This window comes from Pipra filicauda, unplaced genomic scaffold, assembly GCF_003945595.2.
Source record: "Pipra filicauda isolate LSUMZ 115617 unplaced genomic scaffold, ASM394559v2 scaffold205_size1947385_pilon, whole genome shotgun sequence".
Classification (NCBI taxonomy): domain Eukaryota; kingdom Metazoa; phylum Chordata; class Aves; order Passeriformes; family Pipridae; genus Pipra; species Pipra filicauda.
Window position 1 is genome coordinate 1,244,950 of NW_024104316.1, and position 25,870 is coordinate 1,270,819.

The window sequence follows — 25,870 nt, forward strand, 5'->3', positions numbered from 1 at the left end:
TCTGTTTCCCAGTGGAAAATACCCAGAATATTCCCTACCAGCCCACGACGGTGCAGCTGGGCACACAGGACTGGATGCTCTGCTCCATCCCCAGGAACAACCAGATCCTAAGGCAGCACCCAGGTCTACCTGCACCCCTCAAGGAAGAACAGAGGGAATAGAGGGGGAGTGACCCCAATCATGGAAGGGAGGGACTAGCCCTTGGCTAGCAGAGGCCCTAGCAGAGCTCTGCAGGCAGAAGACTCACCAGAAAATAAATGATTTATTACTATGAAAAAAAGCCAACAAAACACAACTCTGCTGCCCTGAAGCACTGCCCGGGCAAGAGGCCCAAGGGATGTGCAGTCCATGCCACGGTGTGGTTCCTGCCCAGGGGTGACTGAACCCTGCCTGCACAGATGGTTGTGGTGGGGAGCTCGGTGTGAGGGTCTCAGCCTGGTGCCGGGGCCACCCCATGGTGAGACGTGGGGGTCCCGCAGTGCCAGCAGCTGCTTGAAGGGAAGTCTCAGGCAGGCTCTGGCTGCTGAGACAGTATGGAGGCTGGTTTTGGGGGGCTCCAGCAGCACGAGGGTTGGCTCACGGGGTCTCCAGCAGCACGAGGCATGGAACAGGCTGGGTCCGGGGTCTCTGGCAGCATGAGGTGTGGAACAAGCTGGGTCCGTGGTGGTCTCCAGTAGTTAGAATTAAACTTAATAAACTTCTAATGTTCTAAAAGCAAACTTATTTCAATCCCCAACAGCGAGGCGCTGATCAGGCAGGCTCCAGGGGTCTCTGGCAGCACCGAAGGCAGCTTGGACGGGCTCTGGGAGACGATCCCATCCCCAGACCGGGGCACCCGGGTCTCGCGGGCGCTCAGGCCACAGAGGCAGCGGCGGCGGTGGCGGCAGCGGCGGCATCGCGGCGCTGGGCGGCCCGCAGGAGGCTCTGCCGCAGCACCGGGTACTGCCGGTGGCAGCCGTCGAGGCCGAGCCGCAGGGCCTGCGCCCAGTCCTCGGGGGGGCCGCCCTGGCCGCCGCCCAGCACGGCCGACACCTGGTTGAGGGCGGGCAGCAGGGCGAGCGTGAGGCGGGCGGCGGCGCGGCGCTCCTCGGGCTCCGCGGGCTGCAGCATCCAGGCGGCGGCTGTGGCGGCGGGCGGGCGGCAGAGCGCGCAGCCCACGGCCAGGTCGTACATCTCCACGCCGGCGTCCGCCAGCGCCAGGGCGGCGGCGCTGACGGCGGCGGCCAGGGCCGAGCCGCCGTCCTGCAGCAGCAGCGCGCTGACGGCCAGGCGGGCCCGCGGGTACCGGCCCAGCCGCACCGCCGGCTCCAGCGCCTCCCGCAGCGCCGCCGCCGCCTCCCGCTCCGCCTCCCGCTCCGCCAGCCCGCCCGGCCGGCCCCGCGCCCCGCGGCCCGCGAAGGGCGCCCGGCGGAACTCGCACAGCAGCCGGCCCGGCCCGGGCTCGGCCGCCTCCCGCGGGCCCCAGGCGGCGCAGAGCACCTTGGTGCCGCTGCCCAGCTCCACGTAGGCCGAGCCCTGAGCCTGGCTCAGCAGCCCGGCCCGCGCGAACAGCGGCCGCAAAGAGCAGGGGTCCCGCGGCGCGGCCCCCGCGCCCTCCTCGTCCTCATCCTCGGCCGCGAGCGCTGCCCACAGAGAGGGCGGCTGCGACTCCTCCGGGCCGCACAGGCGGCGGTGATCCAGCGGCATGGTCGGCGGGACGGCGGCAGCGGGCGGGGACAGGAAGGAGGCGGGGACGGGCAGGAGGAGGGGACAGGCACAGGCTGTGACAGGCAGGAGGAGGAGCCCATCCCATCCCATCCCATCCCCTCCCCTCCTATCTTGCTCCCCCAGTAGAGCAGGGCCGCAGCGAGCAGGGCAGGGAACCTTTATTGACAGGAAATCCGCGCAGGGGAAACAGTAGGAAAAGGGGGCCAGGGACCACCCCTCAGTCAGTTCTTCAGCTCCCCCAGCCGGAGCCTAGCAAAGTCCGTGGCCAGTTTCAAGGCTTCCTGCAGGCAGCCCACGTTCTTGCCCGTTGCCTGTGCAGAGATGTCCTTCCCACCGCCTTTGCCATCCATCAAGCCAGACACCTCCTGCACCCACTGGCTGGCCTTCAGGCCCTTATTTGCAGTCTCCTGGGCAGGAAAAGGGAAAAAAAAATCACTGGTCAGCACTGAGGGACAAACAGCTGTCTCCCTGACCCATGCCTACCACCATGTTACGTTCTGACTCTTCCCCATTTGCACAGCACCACCTTTTTCCCACACTTCTGTAGACTGATGATACACCAAAGCATGAGGGTTGTGGCTCTGGCCAAACCCAAATCAATCCCGGCCATGGAGTGTTGGATAGTTCCTGCCTGGAAGCTGCATCTCCCCCAGGAAGGTTCAGGGAGAGGCAGATACAGAGTGTCTCAGCATTACCTGGGGTACCTGACACAGGCAGGTGATCCTGCCAGCTTCATTATCCACAGCAAAAAGCATGGCAGCAGTCTGGGGGGAGTTAGTCTTGAAGAGCTTCAGAGATTCATTCAGGGCCTGTAAGAGAAGAAAATTATTGCAGCACATCTTCCCTGCACTCACACCCAGCTCACCTCCAGCCCCCATGGCACCCACAGAGACCTCAGGGATCTGGACTTGCATTAAACCAGCCAGCAGCACCCTGCTGTCCTCCTCCTCCCCAACACAAGCCATATTCACATCCCTCACAGTGTAGAAGCCTTGGCAGATGACACAAGCCCTGTCTGTGTCCCCTGAGGCAGGAAGGAGAAATTGCCTTTATTTCTCCACCTTCAGTTATCCAGGAACTGGCAGAATTTGCCCCAGAGTGAACCTTAGCCTGAGTTACTGGCTGGAGGGGGAAAAAGCTCCCCCCAGCAGGAGGGAACAGCTGTTCCAAAGTGACTCAGGAGAACTCAAAAACAGCATGAAGAGGCTGCAAGGGTTAACAGACACAGCAGGCACACGGGAAGAACCAGGGAGATTGCCATGCATCCTGCTATTCCCAAGGAGAGCATCATCCCTTGTTCACACAGACAGCACGATGCAGCACAGAAGCTCCAGGAGCAGGTCCTCTGGCAAGCAAAGCAGCGCTGCTCTGGGTGGATTGGGAACACGCAGCTCCCCGGGCTGCCAGCACTGCCATCCCCTGGGATGCACCCTTCTGCCAGGGAGAACACTGAGATGGCACCCACTGCGAGCGTGGGTGTCATGGTGACAGGGAGGGCCACAGAGAGCGAGCAGGATCAGCTCCAAGACTCCCAGAGTGGAAATTTAAACAGGGCATTAAAACCAGAGCACTCCAACCCCAGGCACGATCAGTCCCTGCTGCCTGGCACCTGCTGGGCTCAGCACTGTGGCACAGTGCACAAAAGGGAGCTATTATTCCAACAGATATCGCTTGGAAAGAAACTTGTGTGTGGAGGAGGGAAGGAGCAGATTCAGCCCTGGCTGTGGAAGAACCTGAACCCAGCTGTGGCTTACAGTGCCCAAGAGCTGGGGGGCAGCTCTCTGCCCAGCCCTGTCCACACAGCCAGCCCAGGACAACGCTCCTGGAGCTGATCTGCAGGGGCCACAAACATCATGACTTCCACTGCCCCAGCAGTCCCTCCTCCTCCTCAGGGACAGCAGGTGTGAAGAAGGACAGCTCTGCAGCACTGCACTGCCTCCCTGAGGGAGCAGAGACCATCCAGCTGCTCCTCAAGGCACAAGGAAGGTTGCTGAGGAGAAACCAGGCCTTCCCATACCTTCGCTGAGGCTCCATTTTCCATTTCCATAATGACCCATGGCTGATTAGGGTGACTCTCAATGACTTGCTTGGTCTTCTCTAGCACCTGAGGACAACATTGGTCAGAAAACAAACACTAGAGCACCCACAATGTGTATGGACACAAGAACCACACAGGTAGAGCTTCCCCTGCAGGTATGGAGGCCCCCAAGGTGCCCAAAAACACCCACAGCCCAGCCTGGAGCAGCCTCACACTGTGGAGCCAGGAGTAAAATATTTTGGCAGGTGGGTGTGTGGCCTGCAAGGTAGCAGTAATGTTATGTGTTAAATCCTCCTCCAGAAAACTCCAGTGGGATCCAGGAGAAGAAGCCTGCACCCAGGGGCACCAGTAGGGTAGGAGCACCCCTACTTCCAAGACACATGCCATGCTTCAACGCAGGGAGCAGGCACGGAGGTAGCTGTGCTCTGGGAGGGAGCAGGAGAGTCTGGAAGACTGAACAGTGTGAGGGGTGTCCCCACAGCTCAGCTCCCTTCCACGATGGACACAAGCAGAGCTCCCAAGGGAGTGCCCTGTAGCCCTCCCACACTATCCTTTATTCCAGCCCAGGGCTCACCCGTTTCTGGATGTCAGCTTTACTTGCACGGTCCAGGTCATCCATAACTTTCTTCAGCGCTTTAACAGCCTCTCTCAGCTCATCTTTCTGCCACTGTGGGATAACAGCAGTGGCCAGAGTCTGCAAAAGAGCAGGTGGAGAGGGTTAAAGGTACTAGCGACCACAACCAGGAGATGCTGCACCTCATGAACCTCAGTGTCTCAACTGGCAGAGCCCAGTAAGCCCCGCTCCTCTCCCAGTGCCAACAACCCAGTCAGGACGTGCCAGCTGCAGCACCCGTGGGATGCAGGGCTGTCAGACAGGAGCAGGAAGGTGAACATGGGCCTCATTAATGCAACCCAGTGCTGGCAATCAAGGTCCCATTCACTCTGGGGAGGCAGAGCACTGCTACCATCCTCACCTCACCGAGATCTGCGATCTCCTTCTGCACATCCTTGTTGGGAGCTGTCTGGACCTTCACCTTGGCCTCCAGGGCTGACAGCAGTTTCCTGAGGCTGTCGACTTTCCTGAGGGCCTAGCAGAAAACAATCCAGGTTAAATCAGGTAGGAAGATTGAGCAGGCTGGGCTCTTGACCACCCCAGGGTAAGAAGGGAATGCCCTAGCATGGAGCTTAGTAACTCCTCCAGAAGACAGAGAGCCAAAGCAACAAGCACTTGACTAGAACAAGGGTATGATGCTGGCAGACAGGCCCCATGACTCTTTCTTTGCCAGAAGCAAAAGAAAGATCCTCAAAAACAGAAACCATCTCCCCCATGAACCCCTTTCTCCCACTCTAGGAAGCACCAGCCCAAGCTAGCCCAGGATCTGCTAGCCCAGCAGCAGAGGACTGTGTTCTCAGACTTCACCACTCTCCTGCCAGCCTTGACAGCTGCTGAGAGCTCTACATCTGCAGCCCATTCTGCTAAGCAACCTGAGCTATTCCCAGAGCCATCCACAGACCACCCTGGGCCCCTCTGCCCCCCCGACACAACACTGAGAAGCCAGGACTTCTCCCCTTCTCTTTCTGACTGTAGCACAGCCGGGGCCTCCAGCCCAGCCTCTGCCAACAGCAGCACCCTTTTCCCTGAGTCCCTGCTATTCCCAAGGAGAGCATCATCCCTTGTTCATTCTCCCTCGTGCTGACAGGGATATTGTACAAATTCAAACAAAAGGAACTCTGGCATAGGGTTAATACGTGGAATTTCACAGAGGATCTCTCCTGCCTCCCCTTACCTTCCGAGCTTCAGCCCCGGTGACTGCAACTATCCTCCGAATGCCTTTAGCAATGGCTTCTTCTGAAACAATCACAAAGGGGCCAGCGTGGCTGGAGTTCTGCAAGTGCCTTTGGAAAGAACCCAGACAGACCCACAAGAGACAGTTAGCAGTCCACCTCTCATCTCAGCAGGAATCAGCACAGAAACAAGACAACCACTCTGCCAGGGAGATGCAGCAAGTGTGGGGACAGGCAGAAAACCCAACCAAGCTGCTAAAAGCAAAAGAGCAAGGAAAGGGTGGCAAGGGCTGTGCTCCCAGCACTGCCAGAGACCCTGCGTGTGGGCAGGGCAATACGGGCAGTTCCCTGCTTGCAAAGTCTTGATTTTAAACACGGATTGCCTGAGGAGTGGGAATGCAAAGGTACATCACCACCGCCTCCAGCTCTGCCCTGGCTGTGCCCTGCATGTACCCACAGCACTCCCAGCAGAGACTGGGCTCCACAGGAACTCCTTTTCAGCCACCCTGCCTCCTTCCCTGCTGCCTTCCCTGCCTCTCCAGATACTCACGTGCCTCCACAGAACTCAATTGAGGTGATGGAGCCCCCAGGACCAGAGGGGTCAGCCAGCAGCTCCTCCACAGGGATGCCAATCGAGACCACACGGACAGGATCGGGGTAGGTCTCGTCAAAAACTGCCCGCAGTCCTTGGATAGCTTTGGCTGCTGCGAGAGGACAGTCCTTGGCATACACAGTCTGCAGAGGACAGGAAAGGGATGTGGGTAAGAGCAGGTCCTATCAGCTCTGACTGAGGACTCACATTCCCTGGGAACTATGACTTTCTCTGAAAGATGCTAAAAGTGAAGCCTTGTGCCTCACCCAAGCTGGGGTTTGCTGAGCTGCAAGAATTCCAAAGGTATTGGCAGATGTCCCATGTTCAAGACTCCCAATACCACCTGTTCAGACTCCCTGTGTGCTACTGTACATGCAAATGGTTCCAAACACAGACTCCTGAGCAGAGCACAGGGTTATCCAGGGTCTGCTCTGACATAGGCCTGGCACCAGACAGAGCAACTCTCTCGCCCTTGGTGACACATCACTGGCTTGTCTGGGTGTATGTAAATCCAGCCAGGCCTGCAAAACTTCTCTGCTTGACTTCCTGACTCTTCTAGCTAATGTGAGACACTACAGCAGGCATGGGAACACGCCAACCCTAGAGAGGGCCTGGGACCAATGAACAGAGCAACCCACATGGCGTTTTCCTGCTCAAAACCCTCTGAGGTGATGCCAATCTGTGCACAGAAGACTCCTGCATGCCAAGCTCCCAGCATCCCAGATCATCCAAAAGCTGGACTCCAGGCATACAACCTGTCAGCTGCACCCACCTTTGACTCCTCGATCATCTGGTTGGCAATCCCTTCGACTTTCTTCACTTCCTGGGTGGACAAGGCTCCCTTGGCTGTGAAGTCGAAGCGCAGCCTGTCCGGTGCCACCAGGGAGCCCCTCTGGTCGGCCTCGCCCAGCACGGAGCGCAGGGCGAAGTTCAGGATGTGGGTGGCCGTGTGGTTGCTCATGACCGGCCTCCGCCTGGCCTGAGGGAGGAAGTCTCTGTTAGACGGGGCCCTGCACTGTGGCCTCCAGCAGGTGAAGGGGAGGCTGCTGCCCTCCGACAGAACCCTAAACTAGCACAGGAGACCAGAAACAACCGGCCACACTTGCTGCCCTAGAGCTTCAGCTAAGGGAGCAGGGTGTTCCCCACCAAATTTGTGTCTGGTGGGAGGACAAGGACAGACCAGGTCACAGACACTGATCTGCTCCTCAGCAGGGAAAAGCACTGCGAGATGGAAGCCTCCCCTCTTCCTCCAAAGATGATGCCTCTATAGAGAAGGGAAACACATTTTGCAGACTAGGCTCAACCCAGGACTCACTCAGCAGGCTGAGCCCACAGGAGCCATGTCTGGAGTGGGGCAGGCAGCCCAGGCTCCCTCCTGCTGTCCCCATGCAGTGGGGCACCATACAAGCTCTACCTTCCAGTCATGACCCAAAACATGTTTCTGCTGCTGATCAGGAAACCCAGAGAGTGTGGCTCTGAGCCAGCTGGGCATTATCTGCCTCCTGGTAGGAGAAAGCCAGGTGCCAAGCAGGAGAGGCCTGGAGTCAGCCAGGCATTGCTTGATCATGTGCTGCAGGGAGGGCAGGCCTCAAACATCAGGCCCCCAGAGCGGTACTGATGAAAAGGAAGGAGACAAAATCCAGGCAAAAGAGATGAGCCCACGTGTTACACCATGTCTTAACTCACCTCATCAATAGACAGGTGGACCTGATCTCCCACTTTCAAGCTCCCATACAGAGTTCCTATGTGGAGCACGTAGCCTCCTCGGACCTGAACATTCTTCACAGTGAATTCTGTTTTCTGTATAAAGAGGGAAATGCCCCATGTAAGCAGAGCAAGAGGCCAAGGGGAGACAAACTATCTATCCAGAGGTCTGAGCTGCAACTGGAAAGGTCCCAGTTGAGTGAGAGAGGGTGTGTGCTGGAGAAAGACACACCTGTTCCCAGGCACAGCACACAGCAAAGCAGAGAAGTGAATGAAGGTGGGACACAGCTGAGGGTCACAGAAAGAGCTCCCCACCTCAGCTCCCCATCATGGTTTGAGAGCACTGCCCATGGGCAATCTCAGCACCACCACCACAGGCAACAGCAGCAGAGTCTCCACTTCCCCGAGAAGCAAGGGGAACAAAACTCCAGCATATCTGTGTCGTGCTGCAACCCCGAAATGAAACCCGTGCAACGCCTGACACCTGACGTGGATGGGATATTGCTGGAGCTTGCTTGGCCCCTTCTCCCCCTCTGCCCAGGCCCCGGGGTCAGACTGAATCTCACAAAAGGCTCTCAGGCCCACTCACATCCTCCCTGCTGTCGTCATCCTTGACCATGTAGCCCTGGTCATAGATCTGCCCACCCTGCTCGGCGTAGAAGCAGGTCCGGTCCAGCACTATCCCACACTCCTGGCCAGTGGACACCTCCTCCACAAACTTCTTCTCCCTGCGGATGGCTTTCACTGTGGCCACGAGGCTCCCGAAATCTGTCACCAGGATGACAGGCAGTGTCAGTAAAATAGGAAAACCTTGTAGACATCCCATGGGAGTGGAACTTCATAGCAACATCTCCCAGCTATTGCAGGAGATCATGGCAGCTACTACATTTGCAGAGGGTAAGGAGAAAGGAGTAAGGCAGCAGTTAGCTGGGAATTCCATTCAGTGCCCTCCAAGGCAGGGACTGTCGCTGCCTTCCATGCCTGTGCAGTAAAAGTCAGCAGCACACATGGCTGTGACTCTGCAGCCTCCTCAATCTCCACCAAATCAAAGAATTAGCAGGAAGAGCCACAGCAAACGAGCCAAGAGCCCTCTAACAGGCCAAGCAGAAACTGCAGTCTCCTGCAGCAGTGGCAAAGCAGCAGCTGAGAAACACCAACATAGGAGTGTGGAGACACAAAGCTGCAGGGAACAGGAATCCCCTTAACTTGGCAAAAATGGGCCTCCCAGTCTGTCCTTCCCTTTCCCTGCTTTGTAATAAGCAGGCTATTCACCTGCACACCTTTCCACTCCCACTTCCATGTCCCAGGACAGGTGAGCCCAGAGGGGATCTCTTTGAGGTGCATGCCAGGGAAGGTTTAGCAGCAGCAGCAGATGATTCTGAGAAGGTTTTTCATACCATAGGTGCCACTGGGATCTGAAGCATAGCTGTATTTTGGCGAGTCATCGGTCACCTCCAGCCCTCGGGCCCTTAGCTCTTCAATGGCATAGATGTCCAGCATGAGGAGGTCCTCCCCTCCAGCTCCCTTGCCCTGGGATTTGAGCTGCCAATGACAAGCACTAATGTTTGAGAAAACCCACCTCAGCTTCAGCCAACGCACGCCAGCCTAGCTGCACATCTCACATCCCTGAGAGCTCTTTGGTTTAGAACTCTGCCCTGGGAAGCTGTGTGCCAGCAGCTGGAGTGCTCCTGTCTTTTCTGGCACATGGGGTGTGAGCAGACTCAGTAAGAAAGGAGCAAGTCATAACTGCAAACTGCATGGAAGGGAAACCTCCCTGTCTGCTCACAGCCCAGCTTCCCCTGGAGCTGTTACCTACTTGCGCATTTTTCCGCTCTTCCTCAAAGCCCTCCATGTCCACAACAAGGCCCTTCTCCTCTGCAATCAGCCCCGTGAGATCCGCAGGAAAACCATAGGTGTCATAGAGCAGCCAGGCAGTGTCACCTGCAGAGAGAGGGCAGAGCAGTCGGCTCTCATGTTCCACAATACACTGCTCCCTTCCCTGCTCTCCCACTGGCTCTGTCCCACCCAACTAGCTCTGCATTACGGCACGATAGCAAACAGATCTGGAGAATGTGAACATCCAAAAGGCTCCTCTCTGACAGCACAGGGATCTGGGCAGCTTTGAAACCTGAGCAAGTGAACACAGGCCAGAGGAGAGATGTGTGGCTCAGCTCTGAGAGATGTCTTTTGACTCCAACTCTGTCCCACACCTTCCACCACCTCTAAGTTCCCAGCCCAGTGGAGCCCTGACGTGATCCCAAAAACTGAATGCCTTTTGCTGCATCCAGACAGAAGTCACAGCCTTACCAGGGATGATTTTACTGTCCCCCAGGCTCTGGATCTTCCTGTCCAGGATGCGACGCCCTCTGCTCAGTGTTTTCAGGAACTGATCCTCTTCTTCATTGATAATGTCCTTCACCATATCTGGGTCTTTCTTCAGCTCAGGAAAGGCATCTCCCTGCAGACCCAAGAGGATGAGCCCTTCAGCATGGAGATCCACACACCCCAGCAGAGGAAGTCTTCAGCAGATACAGTGGAGCAGGAGAAGAACTTACCAGTGACTGCACCACCACATCAACCAGAGTAGCAAAGAAACCCTTGGGGGCATTGAGCTTCTCGTGGGAGTAGCGCACGGCCCGTCGGAGAATCCGCCTCAGCACATACCTAGGGAACAGCAGAGCCCCCCACGCAAATGTTACACCTCTGAGTTGTTCTCAGGGGCTCCACCAGCATCCACCTACTGGCACCCTCTCCCAGGACCGAGAGCGCAGGGTTCTTTTCCCACAGCAGCTGCTCACAGCAGCAGCAAGGCACAGGCGAGGTGCCAGGCCCCAGCTCTCTGATCCAGACTCACTGTGTGCTTGCTGTGAGTCCAGTGGCACCTGCAGCACAGCCCCCCAGCCCAAACTTCCTTGCTTTTTAACAGCAACACTGCACCAAGCAGGGTTTTGTGCCTGTCTGCCCACAGTGATCCTTTCCAGGGGCTGGCACAGCAGCACTGTGTACAAGAACCCTCAGACCTTTGTGTTGTGGCCTTTTGGGTGGACCTTACTACAGGGATTCAAGCATCAAATATCCTGAGCAAACACTCTGTTATCTACTGCTTTAATGCCAGAGACACAGGAGATCCCAGAGCCCTCAGGGAAGGTGTGCTGAACAGAAAGGGAGTGGCAGCACTGCAGCAGCTCCTTCTTACCCTCTGCCAGTGTTGTCAGGCCTGCCCCCGTCCGAGAGGGCCAGGGTGATGGTCCGTGCGTGGTCGGCCAGCACGCGGTAGGCCATGTCTATTCCATCGGCATCCTCGGCCCCCACCTGCCCCTGGTACGGCCTGGCACCTGTGCCCTGAGCAGAGAGGGGAAGGCAGTGAGCAAAGGGGGAGATTACAGACAGTGGGGGCCAGCACCATGGCAGAATAACAGGGAAGGCCCTCAGAAGCCAAGCCCACCCCACCACCGGCAGCCACAGAGGAGGAACACTCCTCTGGAAAGAGGTGTCTCAGTGAAGCCAGGGAAGGTGGGAAGCTGTGGGCTCTACATGGCATTACAACCTGAATTTCCATGGCCAAAGGCTCTCCAGACCAGACGGAAGAAAAGCCAATATATCCCTACATTAAGACCTCAAGAGAGAAGGAAAAGGACAGAGTAGAGGGAAATCATGTGTTTTGCACACTGGCCCAAGTACTGCAGCCTGGCATAACCTGCCCAGCCAAGAAACCTTTCAAATTCTGTCACACAGGAGATGGTCCCAGCTTCCCTCTTTTGGGGTGTTTTTATCCACATCCAAGGGAAAGATACTGCTGTAACAGCACAGGTAAGGCGGTCTCCACATCAGACAGTGCAGCAACAGCACACTGGTTCTGTAAGTGGCTGTCACGGTTCATGGTAAAGTACTCCTGTCTCAGGGAATTTTCTACAGATCAGCGTGTTCCAGGTGGGAGACTGAAGGATTGAAAACTGATTCTGGGTTAGCAGCACCACGTGCTCTCTACCACATGGCAAAAGGGACTGCAGAGCATCTCCCACCAGGAGAGGACCAAGGACTGTGCCATCAGGACAGTTCAGCTGGAAAAGCTGCACCACTCATCATCCTGTGTTTTCCCCTAGAGACATGTTCCAGGACAGCAATTACTGTGCCAGCCTGCATTCCTACCCTCAGCAAAGCACAAACTTGTGGGGCTCAGAGCAGCTGGGAAAGCAGAGACCACCCTCTCTGACCATCCCCAAGCATCTCCCCAGGGATTCAGGGAATGGATACAGCTGGATCAGACCCCAGTTCCTACCTTTTGTATGGCTTCAAAGTAAGGAAGGAAAAGGTCAGTGTCATAGTTGGACATCTTGTTCTGCAGGACAGAGACCAGCCTCTCCAGACCCATCCCAGTATCAATACTTTTCTTAGGAAGGGGTTTCAGTGTCCCATCAGCTTCCCTGCCAAAGAAAGATGAGCTGTTATGGATGGGGGCTCTGCAGGGGGAACCCAGTCTCTCTCCTCATCCCCATGAAATTTGGTTCCATCAGATTTATGACACGGGCCCATAAAAGCCATACAAAGGACAACTGTGATAAAATATAATTAACAAGACCATCACTGACAACTCAGACCCAGAGCAGGATGGCACTTATTCCCTACTGAATTCCTGGCAGATAAACGGGAGAAAATACTTCCAGTTTGTCCCCAAAAGCAGCATGACTGATCCCTTCTGTACAGGAGGGTCAGGGGACAGAGCATCACAACGTGCTCAGCTCCTGGACCACTGGGAATGGTGAGCAAGCCAGGGGCAGTTAGAAGAGCACGCAGCCCAAACAGCCTCCCACATGGAGCTGGAGCGACCTGTCTCACCTGGAAGCAGGTCTGGCTCACCTGTTGAACTGTATGAACACCAGGTTCCAGATCTCCAGGACGTTGGGGTCATCCTGATTGACCAGGTGTGAAGCATCTCTGTCCCCGATCCGGTCGTAGTGGATCTCACTGCAAGGGCCACAGGGGCCTGTGTCTCCCATTTCCCAGAAGTTATCCTTCATATTGCCAGGCAGAATCCTGCCCTCAGCCAGCCTGTAACAAGAAACGTACTGAACAACAGAGACTAAGAGCAAGGCAAGAATTCCCCAAACTAAGGGCTAGACCAGAGAAACCTCAGCTCACTAATTCCCTGGATGAGACGATGAATTCTTAGAGCCTGAGTCTCAGGATCCCCGCTGAGGGGGATCAAGTGAACACTGGCACCTGTCCCAGCTGGAGGCAGAGGCTTACACAACACCTCAGCGAGGCCACCAGCAAGGAGACAGGGATGGGATGGAGCATGTCACCTATGAGGAAAGGCTGAGAGAACTGGGATTGTTCATCCTGAAAAGAAGGCTCTGGGATCACCTTGTTGAAACCTTTCAGTACCTAAAGGGGAACACAAGAAGTCTGGAGAGGAACTCCAGCTTTAGAAGGTCATGTAGTGAAAGGAAAAGGGCTTTAAACTGAGAGAGGACACATTTAGATTATACATTGGTAAGAAATTGTTCCCTGTGAGGGTGGTAAGGCCCTGGCACAGGTTGCCCAGAGAAGCTGTGGCTGCCCCATCCCTGAAGTGTCCAAGGCCAGGTTGGACGGGGCTTGGAGCAAGACGAGCTGTAAGGTCCCTTCCAACCTAACCATCCCATGGTTCTAGGATTCCATGATCTTCTCAAATGCTGTCAGCAGCAGCACACTGGGCAGGACAGCCCATCCATCTGACCCACTGGGGCACCTGTTAAGCTTTCACAAGAGATTTTGAAACCAGAGCTCCCAGTATCTTCTATCTAATACCAGTACTTCCCTTTAGTTTCAAAGCTCCACCACCCTGCAAACATTATTTGTGACACTTCAATTTTGCTAAAACATCCTGCCACGTGTTATGTTCTGCCATATAACACATGCCATCATAGAGTCATAGAAACATTTAGGTTGGAAAAGACCTTTCAGATCATCAAGTCCAACTGTTACTCCAGCACTGCCAAGCCCACCACTAAACAATGTCCCAAGTGCCACAGCTACACAGCTTTTGAGTCCCTCCAGGGATGGTGACTCCACCACTTCCCCAGGCAGCCTCTTCTGTTCCGTCTCTGTGAAGAATTTTTCCTCCTAGCCAAGCCAAACAAATTACTATTGCTCATCAAAACATGCACCTTCCTCAGTGAAAGGCCTTACCCCAAATCCAACCAGATCTGCTTGCACTCCAGGTCTGGCTGCAGCCCTGCAGCCTCATTTCCACCAAAGTAAGTGACATAGAGTCTTTCAGCAGGAATGCCAAACTCCTTGGTGAGAAGTTCCAGTGCCAGTTTACAAGCGAGTTCCTGCAGAAGGAAAGATGAGGTCAGCAAGTGAGTGCAAAGACAGCTTCTCTTCAACATCCAAAGTACTGGCCACTGCAGGTACCAGCAGGTAAACTGCCAAAAACTTTCCAGCCTTTGACATAAGAGGCAAATTAATATATGCAGTGAACAGAGCACAAGAAACATCTCAAATGACTTTCCTGATGCAGCCAAGTTAACTCCTAGGTATGTTTACTGCCCCCAAAAAGCCTTTTAATTCTGCTGTTGTTTTGTATTCCTAACATCCTCCTTCTGACTTTGAGCACTACACTATCAAGAAGCTTGGGAAAGGACATCATCATTGTATGATCACTCCTGTTTGAAGGTCCACCATAGCTGCACAGCACACGCAATTCCCCACAGCTCCAGGACAACCCCTAAAACCTCTGCCTGAAGACTCCAAACTAGCAGAGTTAATTTAATCAGCTTTGTAAACCTTAAGTAATTAATCTCAAATCATTCTGCAGGGTCGGGGCAGCTTCCAACCTCATTTATCCCAAAGGAGCCACAAGCACCTCTGTGCCAACATATTCTCTTTCATCCTGGCAACCGCTCTGCTGAGTTCACAGAGATAAATTTGTGCCAGAGATTCAGAGCTGCACCCAGCCTGCTTTACCTTGAAGTAATCCCCAAAGGACCAGGACCCCAGCATCTCAAAGAAGGTGTGGTGGTACACATCTTTCCCCACGTCGTCCAGGTCGTTGTGTTTGCCCCCTGCTCGGATGCACTTCTGAGTGTTGGTGGCTCTGCTCAGTTTAGCGAGCGGGTGTGAGGGGTCGATAGTGTTGAGGAAGATGGGTTTGAACTGAGAGAAGAGAAAAAAGGGCAACTCAGACCAGCACTCAGAGCCTGTTTCCAAATGTTGCAAGCAACAGCAAGGCAGTGTGTGTCATCTGTGTGACAATATCACTGGTCTGGACGTATCCAAGGCACCCTTCAGAAACAAACCTGCTGCTCCTGCCTGTGGCAAGGCTGCAGCACTGCCTAGAACTCAGCACTCACTCACACACGTTTCTGGAGCCCACTAAACCCTGGAACCTCCAAAGGGACTGGAAGCTGTCAGATTCCCAGCTGCCAAAAAATAAAAACTGGGTGCTGATCTGCAGCACAGCCCGTGCAGCAGGTCAGTCCCAACTGCTCTTTAAAGATGCCATTAGTCCTTTGTGCCAGGACTGGCTGTGGTACAAAGGGTCAAGGAAGGGAGACTGGCAGAGCTCCCATCACAGGGACCTCTCTTCCAGTGCTCCTGTCAATTCTGTGAAGGCACAGAGGATTCCAGCAGGACACACCAACCACCTCATTGTGACCAGACGGAAGACGGAGAAAATAATAATTTCCACACAAAAAATTCTGCAAACAGCCTCAAGGGTTTCAACAGGATATGTTCGTAAGGACCGCAGTGCCAGGGTGGGAAACCTACCTGATTCATACCAGCATTGGCAAAGAGCAGCGTGGGGTCGTCCAGGGGGATGGTAGAAGATGAGTGCACGTAGGTGTGCTTGTTTTCCTTGAAGAAGTCGATGAACCGCTGCCGGATCTGGCTGGCGGTGAGCGTGGCCTCCATCCTGAGGCTGCCAGTCACCGCTGTCCAAAGCAAGCGGCGGGGAAGCGGCAAGGCCTCGGTGCAGTCTGAAGAAACAACAACAAACAAGGCTCTGACGTGTTGTAAGCTCAAGCTGAACATGAGGATCATTGTCTCCATCTCTTGAAAGGGTCCCCCCCACATTAAGTACTCACTGGCTCCTCAGTTCAACCATCGGTCTGCCCCAAAGAGCGCTGGCCCAACCCCAAACTTCCTCTCGCCCAACCTCCCTGATTTCGGGGCTCTACATCAAGTTACCTGTTCTTTGAAAACACATGGTTTTAAAATTGCAAATTCACATGGATACTGAACTTAATGTGTCGCATTTGTGTTGCTAGGGACATGGATGGAGGGGGGAACTGCCAAGTTGCCAAAGCACTCAAGGTGAATAAATGCAGGAGTGGGGAGACCTCATTGAGGTCTTCCAGTATCTGAAGAGGGCTTATAAAAGAGAGGGAGAGTGACTTTTTACATGGGCAGATAGTGATAGGACAAGGGAGAACAGTTTTAAACCAAAAAAGGAGAGATTTAGGCTAGATTCTTCTTGGTGAGCATGGGGAGGCCCTGGCACAGGTTGCCCAGAGAAGCTGTGGCTGCCCCATCCCTGGAAGTGTCCAAGGTCAGGCTGGATGGGGCTTGGAGCAACCTGGTCTAGTGGAAGGTATCTCTGCCCATGTCAGGGGGGTGGAACTTGATGAGCTTTAAGGTCTGTTCCAACCCAAACCATTCTGATTCTATAATTAAACCACAGAAGAGCCAAGTTCAGAAATGACCCCTGAATATCACTTTGTCCGCCCTCCCTGCTCGAAGCAGAGACAGCTCCAGGGATGCCTGGAAGCCTTCCCTGGGAGGACCCACATGCCCTCAGGCACCCCAGAGGCAGTGACAGCCTGCAGGGCAGCACCGCCCGAGTGTCCCACGGGTGCACAGAGCTGTCCCTGTCAGCGGAGCGCAATGCAGATACACGGAGGGGGGGCGAGCTCCCAGCAGCGTGCTGCGGCGCCGAGGGACGGGAGTTCCCCACAGGAGCAGGGCCTGGGAGCAGTTCATTGAGTCACAGAATCAATGAGCCTGGAAAACTCCTCTGGGGTCATCGAGTTCAACCTCGACGCTGGAGGAGGGAATGACCCGAGGAGGGAAGGACCGTGCACAGGGCCGACCAGAGGCCCTGCCCGGACACCGCCCGCTCTCCAGTGCCCGAGGAGGGGCGGGGGAAGCGCTGGGCCCGCCATCCCCCCGCGGGGCCCGCCATCCCCCCCGCGGGCCCGGCTGGGGCGCGACCAGCGGCACCGCCACCGCCACCACCACCACCCTCCCCCATTACCCTCCCTCCTGCCCTTCTCCCCTGGGCCCGGGGGTTCCGGGCGGGCCGTGGCGGCCAAACCCGGAGTGCAGACCCCCCGTGTCCCCCCCGGCCGTACCTGCGCGGCCGCCGCCGCCCCTCGCCCCTCACCGCCGGCCGCCGCAGCGCGCGCCCCGCCCCGCCCCTCCGCCGCCGGGACGGCTCCCATTGGCTGCCGGCGCTGTCGCTCCGCGCAAGCCCCGCCCCGCCGCCGCCGGGGCGGGCCCGCCGCCGGCTGATGCAATGGCGGGAACGCGGCGGCCACGTGACGCGGCCGGGCTGAGGCCGCTCTGGGCGCCGCCATTTTAGGGGTGCCCGACCTGTGGGCGCAGTGAGGTCACCCTCAAAAATCGAGCTTGTGTGCAACGAGCCAGTAATGACACACGAGAGAGAGAGAGACATTGAGACACGAGAGAGAGATATACTGATTCCTGATTTCAGAGCTGCCTGAGCCTGGGCGCTCGGTGGTGTTCCACAAGCCCAGCACGCCCCACTGGACTTTCTGCGCCATTATTTGCACTCAAATTCTGAGTTAGTGACTTTGCAAGCGTTACAGTAACCTTTCAGTCTGCTCTATTAGGATTGATTAGTAATTCTCATACAAATCACACAACCCCAGATAAATTCTGCGCATGCTCAGGGCAAGGGTCTTCACCTGGGCACGGTCCTTTCAACCTGTAGGTGTGATTTTTAGTATTATAATGAAGATAGTTCAGGTCTAGGACACATGGACCTTGAGTATTTTGCCAAGTTAGCAATGTCATCCCTAAAGCTTATTAGTTCCAGAATGTCCTTGAGTAAGGGATGCTGGCTGCTGCCTGTTCCACTGATTAGCCCTCCTTTCTTGCTGATTAGGCTTGAAAGTATACAAAAATCTAACATCAAAGAACATCCTGACTTGAGATAATCTAGAGACACATTCCACATTTTGCAACAATGTACGGTGCAGTGCCGGCCCAAGAGCTTTGGCCGCCCAACACAGCCCCACTCCCTCCCTGAAGCCTTGGCTGTTCCCATGGATAGAGCATCTCTTCCCCAGTGGATCCTTTCTGCCCCTGGGCTGTGATTCCCGAGCCATCAGCATGCCTGTGCTGCTGTCCTTGGCCACTGTCGGTCAGCCCTTTCCAAAGGTCGCTTGGTGCTTGCCTCCCCTGCTCAGCGCTGGCCCGCAGCCATTCCCACCATTCCTGGTCCTGCAGCCTTCTTCACTTGTTTCTGTTGTCTCCTTCCCGAGGAGCCTGGAAGGAAAAGAGGAAACTCCAGTCTTATTGGTTCCTAATGGGAGCTCTGCTCTGGATGCTGCTGGCAGATAGCAGCAGGAGCAGGCAAGTCTGTGCGGTGCAATTGCTTGCACAGGTGATTACACCCTCAAGAACGTCTGCTACGGCAGGTCCGACTCCAACACCACCCAAATCCACACACACAGCACGCTTACTTCTCATGGGGGCCATAGTCTGGCCACTACGATGGAAAGAAACATCATTGCTTTCTCCCCTCCAAGCTCTGTGTCACCTGAAACCTCATCTTGCAAACCTGGGGCCCTTTCACTACTTTCCATGTATTTCTTTGGTGATCACCAAATGTGGAAGCACTCAATACCCAGGGAAGAGGCAGTTCTGTCCCCTCTGCCAGGCTGGGCAACAGATATGTCCCTCTGGGCACATCCAGATGGGAAGGACCCATCCCCACAACTTTCCTCTTCTTGTTCCCTTTCCCTCCTTACGTTCGGGTTGCCCCAATTCTTCTGTTTCAACTGAGGCTCTTTACATGGCAGCTCTTTGCTTCTTTTATCACTTCTGCATCCTAGAAATCCATGCCCCTAGGCTGGTTTGGGCTGCAGGCCTTGGCTTTACAGGCACCTCTTGGGCTGATAGGCATCCAGCATTCTCCTCCAGCAAGGAGGAAGGTGATGGCCATGAGGTTGGAGTCCCAGCAGCAGGTGGTTGGGTTTGCAGAAAGCTGGGGGTCTTTCCCTGCTGGCTCCTGGGTGGGGTGCTCAGGGGGAAAGTGTTCAAAATTCCTTCCCTGTGCTTCCTAGGCTGGACTTTGGATTAGTATACCAGGGTTCAACCATCCCAAACGCACTCTCCAAACTGGGAGATTGCCGGCCACAGTCAGATTTGAACCTGTTTTCCTCTTCCTGGTGGTGTCCTTCCAAACCTGTGGAAGAGATGGACCCTTCTGCTGTTACAGAGGCTCTGGGAGCTGGAGCTTTAGAGGAGTGAAGTGGTGGGAATCTGGGTAATGCAGGAGACACACAGCCCCATGTGCCAAAACGTCGGAGACCTCTTGATCCTCCTGAGCCCCTGGCTCTGTTTGGGGCAGGCGAGGGGCCAGGGCTGGTGCTGGCACTGTCCCCGTCCCCGTGGGCGCCCGGAGCCACACCCTGGGTTGTGCCTGGCTCCTCTTCACGCCGAGCAGGCAGCAATCCTGCCATGTGTCACCGCCCAGCGTGGAGGCTGCGGGGATGGCTGCGCTGGCTCGGAGCGTCCTGGTGACGGGGTCCAACCGGGGCATCGGGCTCGAGCTCGTGCGGCAGCTCGCCGCCAGCCCCCGGCCCCCCCAGCACATCTTTGCCACCTGCCGCGACCCCGAGGGTCCGAGAGGGAAGGTCAGTGTGGGCACAGGGCACGGGGATGGTCCTGAGCCAGGTGGGCAGAGGGAATCCACAGTCCCCACAGCCCTGACAGCTCCCCGCTGGCTCTGGACCTGGCTGGGTCGCCCAGCAGTGGGGGCAGGAGTGCTCTGGGGGAGTTTCATAACCCCCAAATACCCTGGATAAGGCAGTGCCTGATGTAGCCGGGTGGGATGAGGCTGGAGAGGCAGACATATCTTCAACACTCACTCCTGGCTGTGCCAATGGCCAGACAATCCCTTCTCCATGCTGGGATCACTCAGGATGGGGGGCAGTGCCTAAGTCCAGCAGCACCATTCTCCTGCTGGCTGTGGGGATGCTGCCCTACCCCATCCACTGGGAATGGCCCCACACACTTTCCCCAAAGAAAGCAAAGCCATCCTGGCTCGGTGACCTGGGAGCAGGGGTGGGACACCTGGTTGTGCTGCCAGTGACTTCTAACCTCCTGCCTGCTCCATCATTTTTCCAGGCCCTGAAAGAATTAGCTGCCCAGCACGCCAGCATCAAACTGGTCCAGCTAGGTATGGAGCAATCTTTCTCCTTTCATCCAGCATTGCTTCCAGTCATCTGCTGGCTTTGGGGATAGGACCAGGGGCAGCTTGGCCAGGAAGCTCTAGCCCTGCCAGGTGGGGAGGGATCCGTGGGGAGGGATCCATTCACTTCAAGTGAAGCTGTCCTCTGGTTGGGGCAGTCGAACTGGATTCAGAGGAGGCAGAGGTGGGTCCAGACACCTCAGCTGAGCAAGTTTCATGGGAAAGGCATCTCTTCCCAAAGATGCTAAATACAGTGGCCAAGTTTTGGGCTGGGACACATGGGTCACAAAGCAGAGGAAGGCAGGGCACAGCAAGCAAACCTACTGGATGGTTCCTAAGTAGGAGAGTTGGTTTGGGATCTGCTTGGAAGTGGCCACGGTCAGCATTTCTTTCACTGCAGGTAAAAAAGGGAGGAAAAAAATAGGTTAAAAGGCTGCATATGGGAAATCTGGACTTGTGGTGGTATTGGTATCCCAGGCTGATGCTTAGACTCATAAGCATGCTCCAGTTTGGGATGTCCACATCCTAGGCTGGGGAGATGTCCTCTTGTCCCTTCTGTGCTCCCATGGAAGTGGCCTTTGTCAGTGGTGCTTGGGAGCAGCAGGAGAAGGTAGCAAATGGACCTGGACAGCACAGGGACTTGGGGAGAAAAAGGAGACCAGCCAGAGTGGTGTTTGGAGTTGGCAAAGTCAGGAAGGAAGCTTCCAGGGTGTTGGACAGGGTTGGGGGCTCACAGGGTAGGACAGTGTTGGAGTGAAGCCTGGGGAGATAAGGAGCACCAGGCTGAGGAATGTGACCTCCTGTGGATGTGTTTCGAGGAGGCAGAGATCTCCTGTGTTCTCCTGTGCCTGAGAGTGGAGGCTGCTCACAGCTGCTCTTTCTATTAATGAAGAGTTGGTTAAAAAACCCATCCAAATCCAAAAGAAGTGTTTTGGGAAAGTGCTTGCACCAGAATTACCATCGCTGTAATAAGAGAGGTGGGGAGCAGCCAGAGCTTCTAAATATTTCTGAGTATTTCACTGTAGTCAGTGATAAGAAAACTGAATAAAGACCATGCAAAGACTGTATCAGTATCTACCTACCTACCTATTTATTTGTTTGAAAACACCTGAAAAGTTCGGGTTTTCAAAGTTCAGGTTTTTTAGCATTTCTTAGCAAATAAGACATTCCTGAAGTCAGGCTTTCACTACGAAGAGGCAGCAAATCTCTTTCTCACTATTAAGTAGATTATTAAAGTAAAACACCTTCTCTGTAATAAAAAATAAATGAGCTGTGAGCCCCAACTGACAGTACATGATGGGAAGTAAGCTCCCTAAAGCATGGCCAACATAAAAAGAGACATCTCAAAGGACTGACCACTACATAAACAACCTTTACTAAAAGACATACGCCCAAACCCCAGACTATCAATTAAGTCCCAAAATAAGCTAAAAAACCCCAAAGAATCAACAGCAACAAAGTATTTTTTTAAAAGAGAAGCTGCTTCAGGCTGTCTTGCTCCATCTTAAGGAAAGGTCTCCAAACCAGCAACAGGAATGGACTTTTCAGAAAGGAGTTAAAAAGTAACTCCAAATTGTGTATGATCTGTCACTTCTTTTTGTTCTCTCTTTCTTTCTTATCCTTATCTCATTTCCTCTAAGGAGACAAAAGTTTACTCCTTAAGCAAATTTGGTGACTTAGAACTAGAAACGTGCTGGTCCCACTCGTGTACCCCTCAGAGCAATGACTCAGCTAATCCAAACAGAGCAGTTAATCATTCACCAAGTGACCAAAAAATCCCTCACTGTGGTGGAGAGCCTTGAACTTCATCCGATTTATCCAAAGAGAAGTCATCCCAAAGCTCTCTGTCCTGCAGCTGGCCATGCCCTCTTGAATCCCAAGGCTCCAGCCCCTCACATTCCCCTCAAATGTTTTCAGGACACCTCTACAAAGGTGTGTGCTGCACAAGGCAAGGTGGACACAAGTCCCATGCCACTCACATACCTGCTTACCACCATAAAGACACCAGGCTAGTTAAAAATGCCCGGAAAAAGGGTGGTTCTGCTGCTCGTCAGTGCATGAAATACTCCAAGAAGGGAGTCTTCAGCCTTGGAAACCTCTGCTAAGTCACTCTTGTCTAAGCATGAGAACAGAAACTCAGCTCAGGGGCCAAAGTGTTTCAAAAAAGAGGAATCAAGCCCTGCGGTTGCCCCCACCCAGCAGGCTCATCAGATTGGCATCTGCAAAAAATGGGCACAGAAATGTGCAAGGGGAGCAAGGGCACACTCCAACATGCCCATATGCTTGAATATTCATGGTTCTTAGGGGATCAGTTGAGGTATTAAAAGGCAATATATAATGTTTAATGTTGGCCTAACCCACCCATTGCAGATCCTAAAGGTGTTTAGATGACCCTTTTAAAAAAACAACAGCCACTTCAGTGGGTGAGCACCTGGTAGGGGACACAAATCCAAACAAGCAACCCCAAAAGCTGAACACAAAAAAATACCATTTTTATTGCCTTAGCCAAAAAATCCTGCAATAAAAGCATGGCAGAATCTCAAAACCAGTATTTAAGCAAAGAGGAAGGCATTGGGGATGCTTATCCCTGTTAGCCCAATTTCAGTTGTTTCTGGTTGCTTGAGAGGGGTTGTCCCCACAACTTGGCCAGTAGAGATGGGGAAGTTCAGACTCAGAGCCTGCAACCAAATACTGCAGGTTACATCCCAAATCTTTTATTACTTGTACTCACCTTAGCTCATATGTGAGCTCCAAATCCTTGTGAGTAACAACAGGAAGCAAATAAAAATCTAAACAGAAGAAAATGATAGGAAAAAAGATGGATTTTTGCATACCAATGGCTGCAAAACTATGGGAAGTTGCTCTGTGGAAGATCAATTTAAGCACAAATTGTTTAAAAAGGCAAAGGTAACTAAAAATGATTGGTCAGAGTGGTATAAAACAAAGGATTTTCATCCAATCTAATAATCCCCTCTATGTTAACAGCCCCTATAGCTGCTGTGAAGTACAGAAGGGCTCGAAGAGCATAGTTTGGTTGTTTCCCCAAAGATGGTGTCTGTCCTTAAAATGTGCCCATCTATGGTGGCTTCCAGTAGAAATAAATTTGGGAGTCTCAGTGTGCAAGGACCAAGCATCCCTTCTGCAATCATAAATTCCTTGAGTACAGAAAGCAAATACAGCAAGCAAATACAGCAAGTTTTTCCTACCAGTAGCCCCCATACAGCCAAAATGGGTTGAATTGAGGTTTAATTTGTCTGCGAAACCAAGAGGCGAGGACAAGCTGCTGATCATTTCAATGTGCTTAATAACCTGACCTGCTAAACCTGCTGTGTCCTTTCTGGATAATGCTGGTTTAGAGAGAGCCATTCCAGCCAGTGGGTGCTGTGTGACCTGCAGGAGCTCTGCTCCACTTTGCTTTTTGCCCTGGCAGACACAGTGAACCTGCCCAGCATCCGAGGGGCCGTGGGGGCTGTGGGGTCTCATCTGAAGGACCAGGGCTTGAACCTGCTCATCAACAACGCAGGTGTCAGCTCACACGCCACGCTGCGCTCCGTGGATCCCCAGGAGATGCTCGCCGTGTTTGCCACCAACGTGGTTGGGCCACTGCAGGTTACCAAGGTACATGTGGACCTTTTGGGTTTCTCCTGCTTGGGGGAGAAACCCAAGCCTTTCCCTGATGGGAATAAGGCCACCTCCATGGGTCTCCCCTGCCCACCCAGGGGAGCTCGGCAGCGCAGCCCAGCCCCGACACCTCCCTCGCTTTGTTCCTCCCCAGCTGGAGCTCCTGCCCGCCCCAGGCTGGCTGTGCCAGCTCGCTCCTTCCCTGGGGAGGGGAAAGGCTGGAGCCTGGCCACTCCTTGGGGCATCCTCCCCATCCCCTGCCCTTCTGCCGGGGGTGTCTGTCCAGCTGCTCATCCGTGGCGTGTGACAGAGCCCTCCAGGGCAGCCCCCAAGCTGGGGGCTTGTCAGGCCTGAACAGAGCATCGGTGTCTTTGCCTCAGGAATTCCTGCCGCTCCTGGAGCAGGCGGCGAAGGGCACAGGGAAGGAGGGGCTGAGCTGCGGCAGGGCCGCGGCCATCAACATCTCCACCAAACTGGCATCCCTCGGGCTGTGCCTCGGGGTGCCGGAGGCCCCCATGTACCCGTACCGTGCCAGCAAGGTGAGGGGCCAGGGGAGGTGCTGGGGACGCTCTGCCGTGCACGGTGCCCGTGGAGGGGGAAAGGCCATGGGGTCACCCCCTGCCCCGCTCACCCACCCCCTGCCTGGTTCTGCCAGGCAGCAGCACAGAGACCGGGACAGCAGCACCCGGCACTGAGCCTTCCAGGCAGGTCGTGCTGATGCTTTGCCCAGGGCCCAAGTCCCATTTCCCACCTCCACAGCCATTTTCTGCCTGGGAAATGGACCCCCTCCTGCCCACCCGCACCCCGGGTCGTGCTGGCAGGGCTGTGCCTCTTCCAGGCTGCCCAGAACATGGTGACAAGGTGCTTGGCTGCGGAGCTCCAGGACAAGGGGATCTTGTGTGTGGCCATCCATCCTGGCTGGGTGAAGACTGACATGGGGACGGAGAAGGTACTGGGCTGTACAGGGGAGGGACAGCAGAACCCCCCCTGTATCCCCATGTCTTGGGGAGGGCAGGGGCACTTGGGGGATGTTGTGTGGGCTGCCAGGACCATCTCCTGTGTCAGAGCAAGCAGGGAGCAGGCAGCAAGCAACACAGCCAGCCGTGTCTCCCCTCCTCCCAGCCTAGAGAACAGAGGGGGGGCAGTAAGGAAAAACATCCCCATGAGCACTGTGGGTGCTGCTCCCAGGCTGCACACCCTCTCCTCTGCCCAAGAGCTGCTCTCTGTGCTGATCACAGCCCATGGCAGTGAGGCTGTGCCTTGTCCCCTCCTGCAGGCACCGCTGACGGTGGAGCAGAGCGTGCGGGGCATCCTGACCGTGCTGGCCAGCCTCTCGCAGGACGCCTCCGGAGCCTTCCTCGACTGGGAAGGAAACTGCCTGCCCTGGTGATGGACAGATGGATGGTTTCTCTTGCCCACACGGCAGCCTCGCACTTGCTGACTCACCCCTCTGAGTGGTCACCCTGCTTGCCCTCAGCCCACCCTGGGCTATCAGGGAGAGGGGAAGGGATTGGGAAGCAAGTTCTCTCCCCTTCCCCATCCTCTGCATGACCCTGTAGTCTCTCTGTACCCCCCACCTCAGTAAAGTCTGTGAGCTAATGTCTCTCTGCTCTGTCTCCACACACCCAGCCTCAAACTCCCCACCCGAGCCCGGCACACGCTCGCTGTGCACTTCCCAAGTGCTGTGTGTCTGTCTGTCCCACCTGTGACCAGGAATCTCCCAGCTGAGGGGAGAGGGCAGCTGGTCCCCGTGACCCCCAGCCCCTTGGGCAGCCCAGGCTGAGCACAGCCCTGGGGTGCCCTGCAGCTGGAGAGGGAGAAAGTCAGCCCTGCAGGTGTTCAGAAGATCTTTTGACTCCATGGAAGGGTCTCTGCCCTGGCTCCTCCAGTGCATCCTGGAGGAGAGGTCTCCAGAGGGTTGTTACAGTGCCATGGGACCTGCATGTTGTCACTCATGGGGGTGCAACGACAGCCATGGATCCGGTGGCAGTTGTGG

General features: G+C 55.1%; 3 protein-coding genes across 3 annotated transcripts; 1 reads left to right on the forward strand and 2 right to left on the reverse strand.

The window, feature by feature from the left end:
* Nucleotides 1-241: 241 nt before the first annotated feature.
* Nucleotides 242-1,695, reverse strand: EXOSC6 (exosome component 6). The gene has a single exon (XM_027716091.2). The coding sequence runs from the start codon at nucleotides 1,684-1,686 to the stop codon at nucleotides 853-855; it is 834 nt and encodes a 277-aa protein (XP_027571892.1). The 5' UTR covers nucleotides 1,687-1,695; the 3' UTR covers nucleotides 242-852.
* A 152-nt stretch (nucleotides 1,696-1,847) lies between these two features.
* Nucleotides 1,848-17,199, reverse strand: AARS1 (alanyl-tRNA synthetase 1). The gene is made up of 21 exons (XM_027716067.2): nucleotides 17,165-17,199; nucleotides 15,582-15,790; nucleotides 14,778-14,966; nucleotides 13,998-14,143; nucleotides 12,684-12,875; nucleotides 12,106-12,250; nucleotides 11,023-11,168; nucleotides 10,382-10,490; nucleotides 10,134-10,284; nucleotides 9,643-9,767; nucleotides 9,224-9,368; nucleotides 8,416-8,594; nucleotides 7,809-7,922; nucleotides 6,895-7,101; nucleotides 6,081-6,265; nucleotides 5,533-5,641; nucleotides 4,720-4,833; nucleotides 4,320-4,439; nucleotides 3,725-3,811; nucleotides 2,403-2,516; nucleotides 1,848-2,114 (listed from the first exon to the last, which is right to left on the reverse strand). Exons 2-21 carry the CDS (start codon nucleotides 15,723-15,725, stop codon nucleotides 1,929-1,931), a joined length of 2,907 nt encoding a protein of 968 aa, XP_027571868.1. The 5' UTR covers nucleotides 15,726-15,790; nucleotides 17,165-17,199; the 3' UTR covers nucleotides 1,848-1,928.
* A 2,183-nt stretch (nucleotides 17,200-19,382) lies between these two features.
* Nucleotides 19,383-25,826, forward strand: LOC113985347 (C-factor-like). Its single transcript, XM_039380873.1, has 6 exons — nucleotides 19,383-19,696; nucleotides 20,190-20,241; nucleotides 23,684-23,871; nucleotides 24,255-24,413; nucleotides 24,713-24,823; nucleotides 25,151-25,826. The coding sequence occupies exons 1-6, from the start codon at nucleotides 19,553-19,555 to the stop codon at nucleotides 25,262-25,264; spliced, it is 768 nt and encodes a 255-aa protein (XP_039236807.1). The 5' UTR covers nucleotides 19,383-19,552; the 3' UTR covers nucleotides 25,265-25,826.
* Nucleotides 25,827-25,870: the final 44 nt, after the last annotated feature.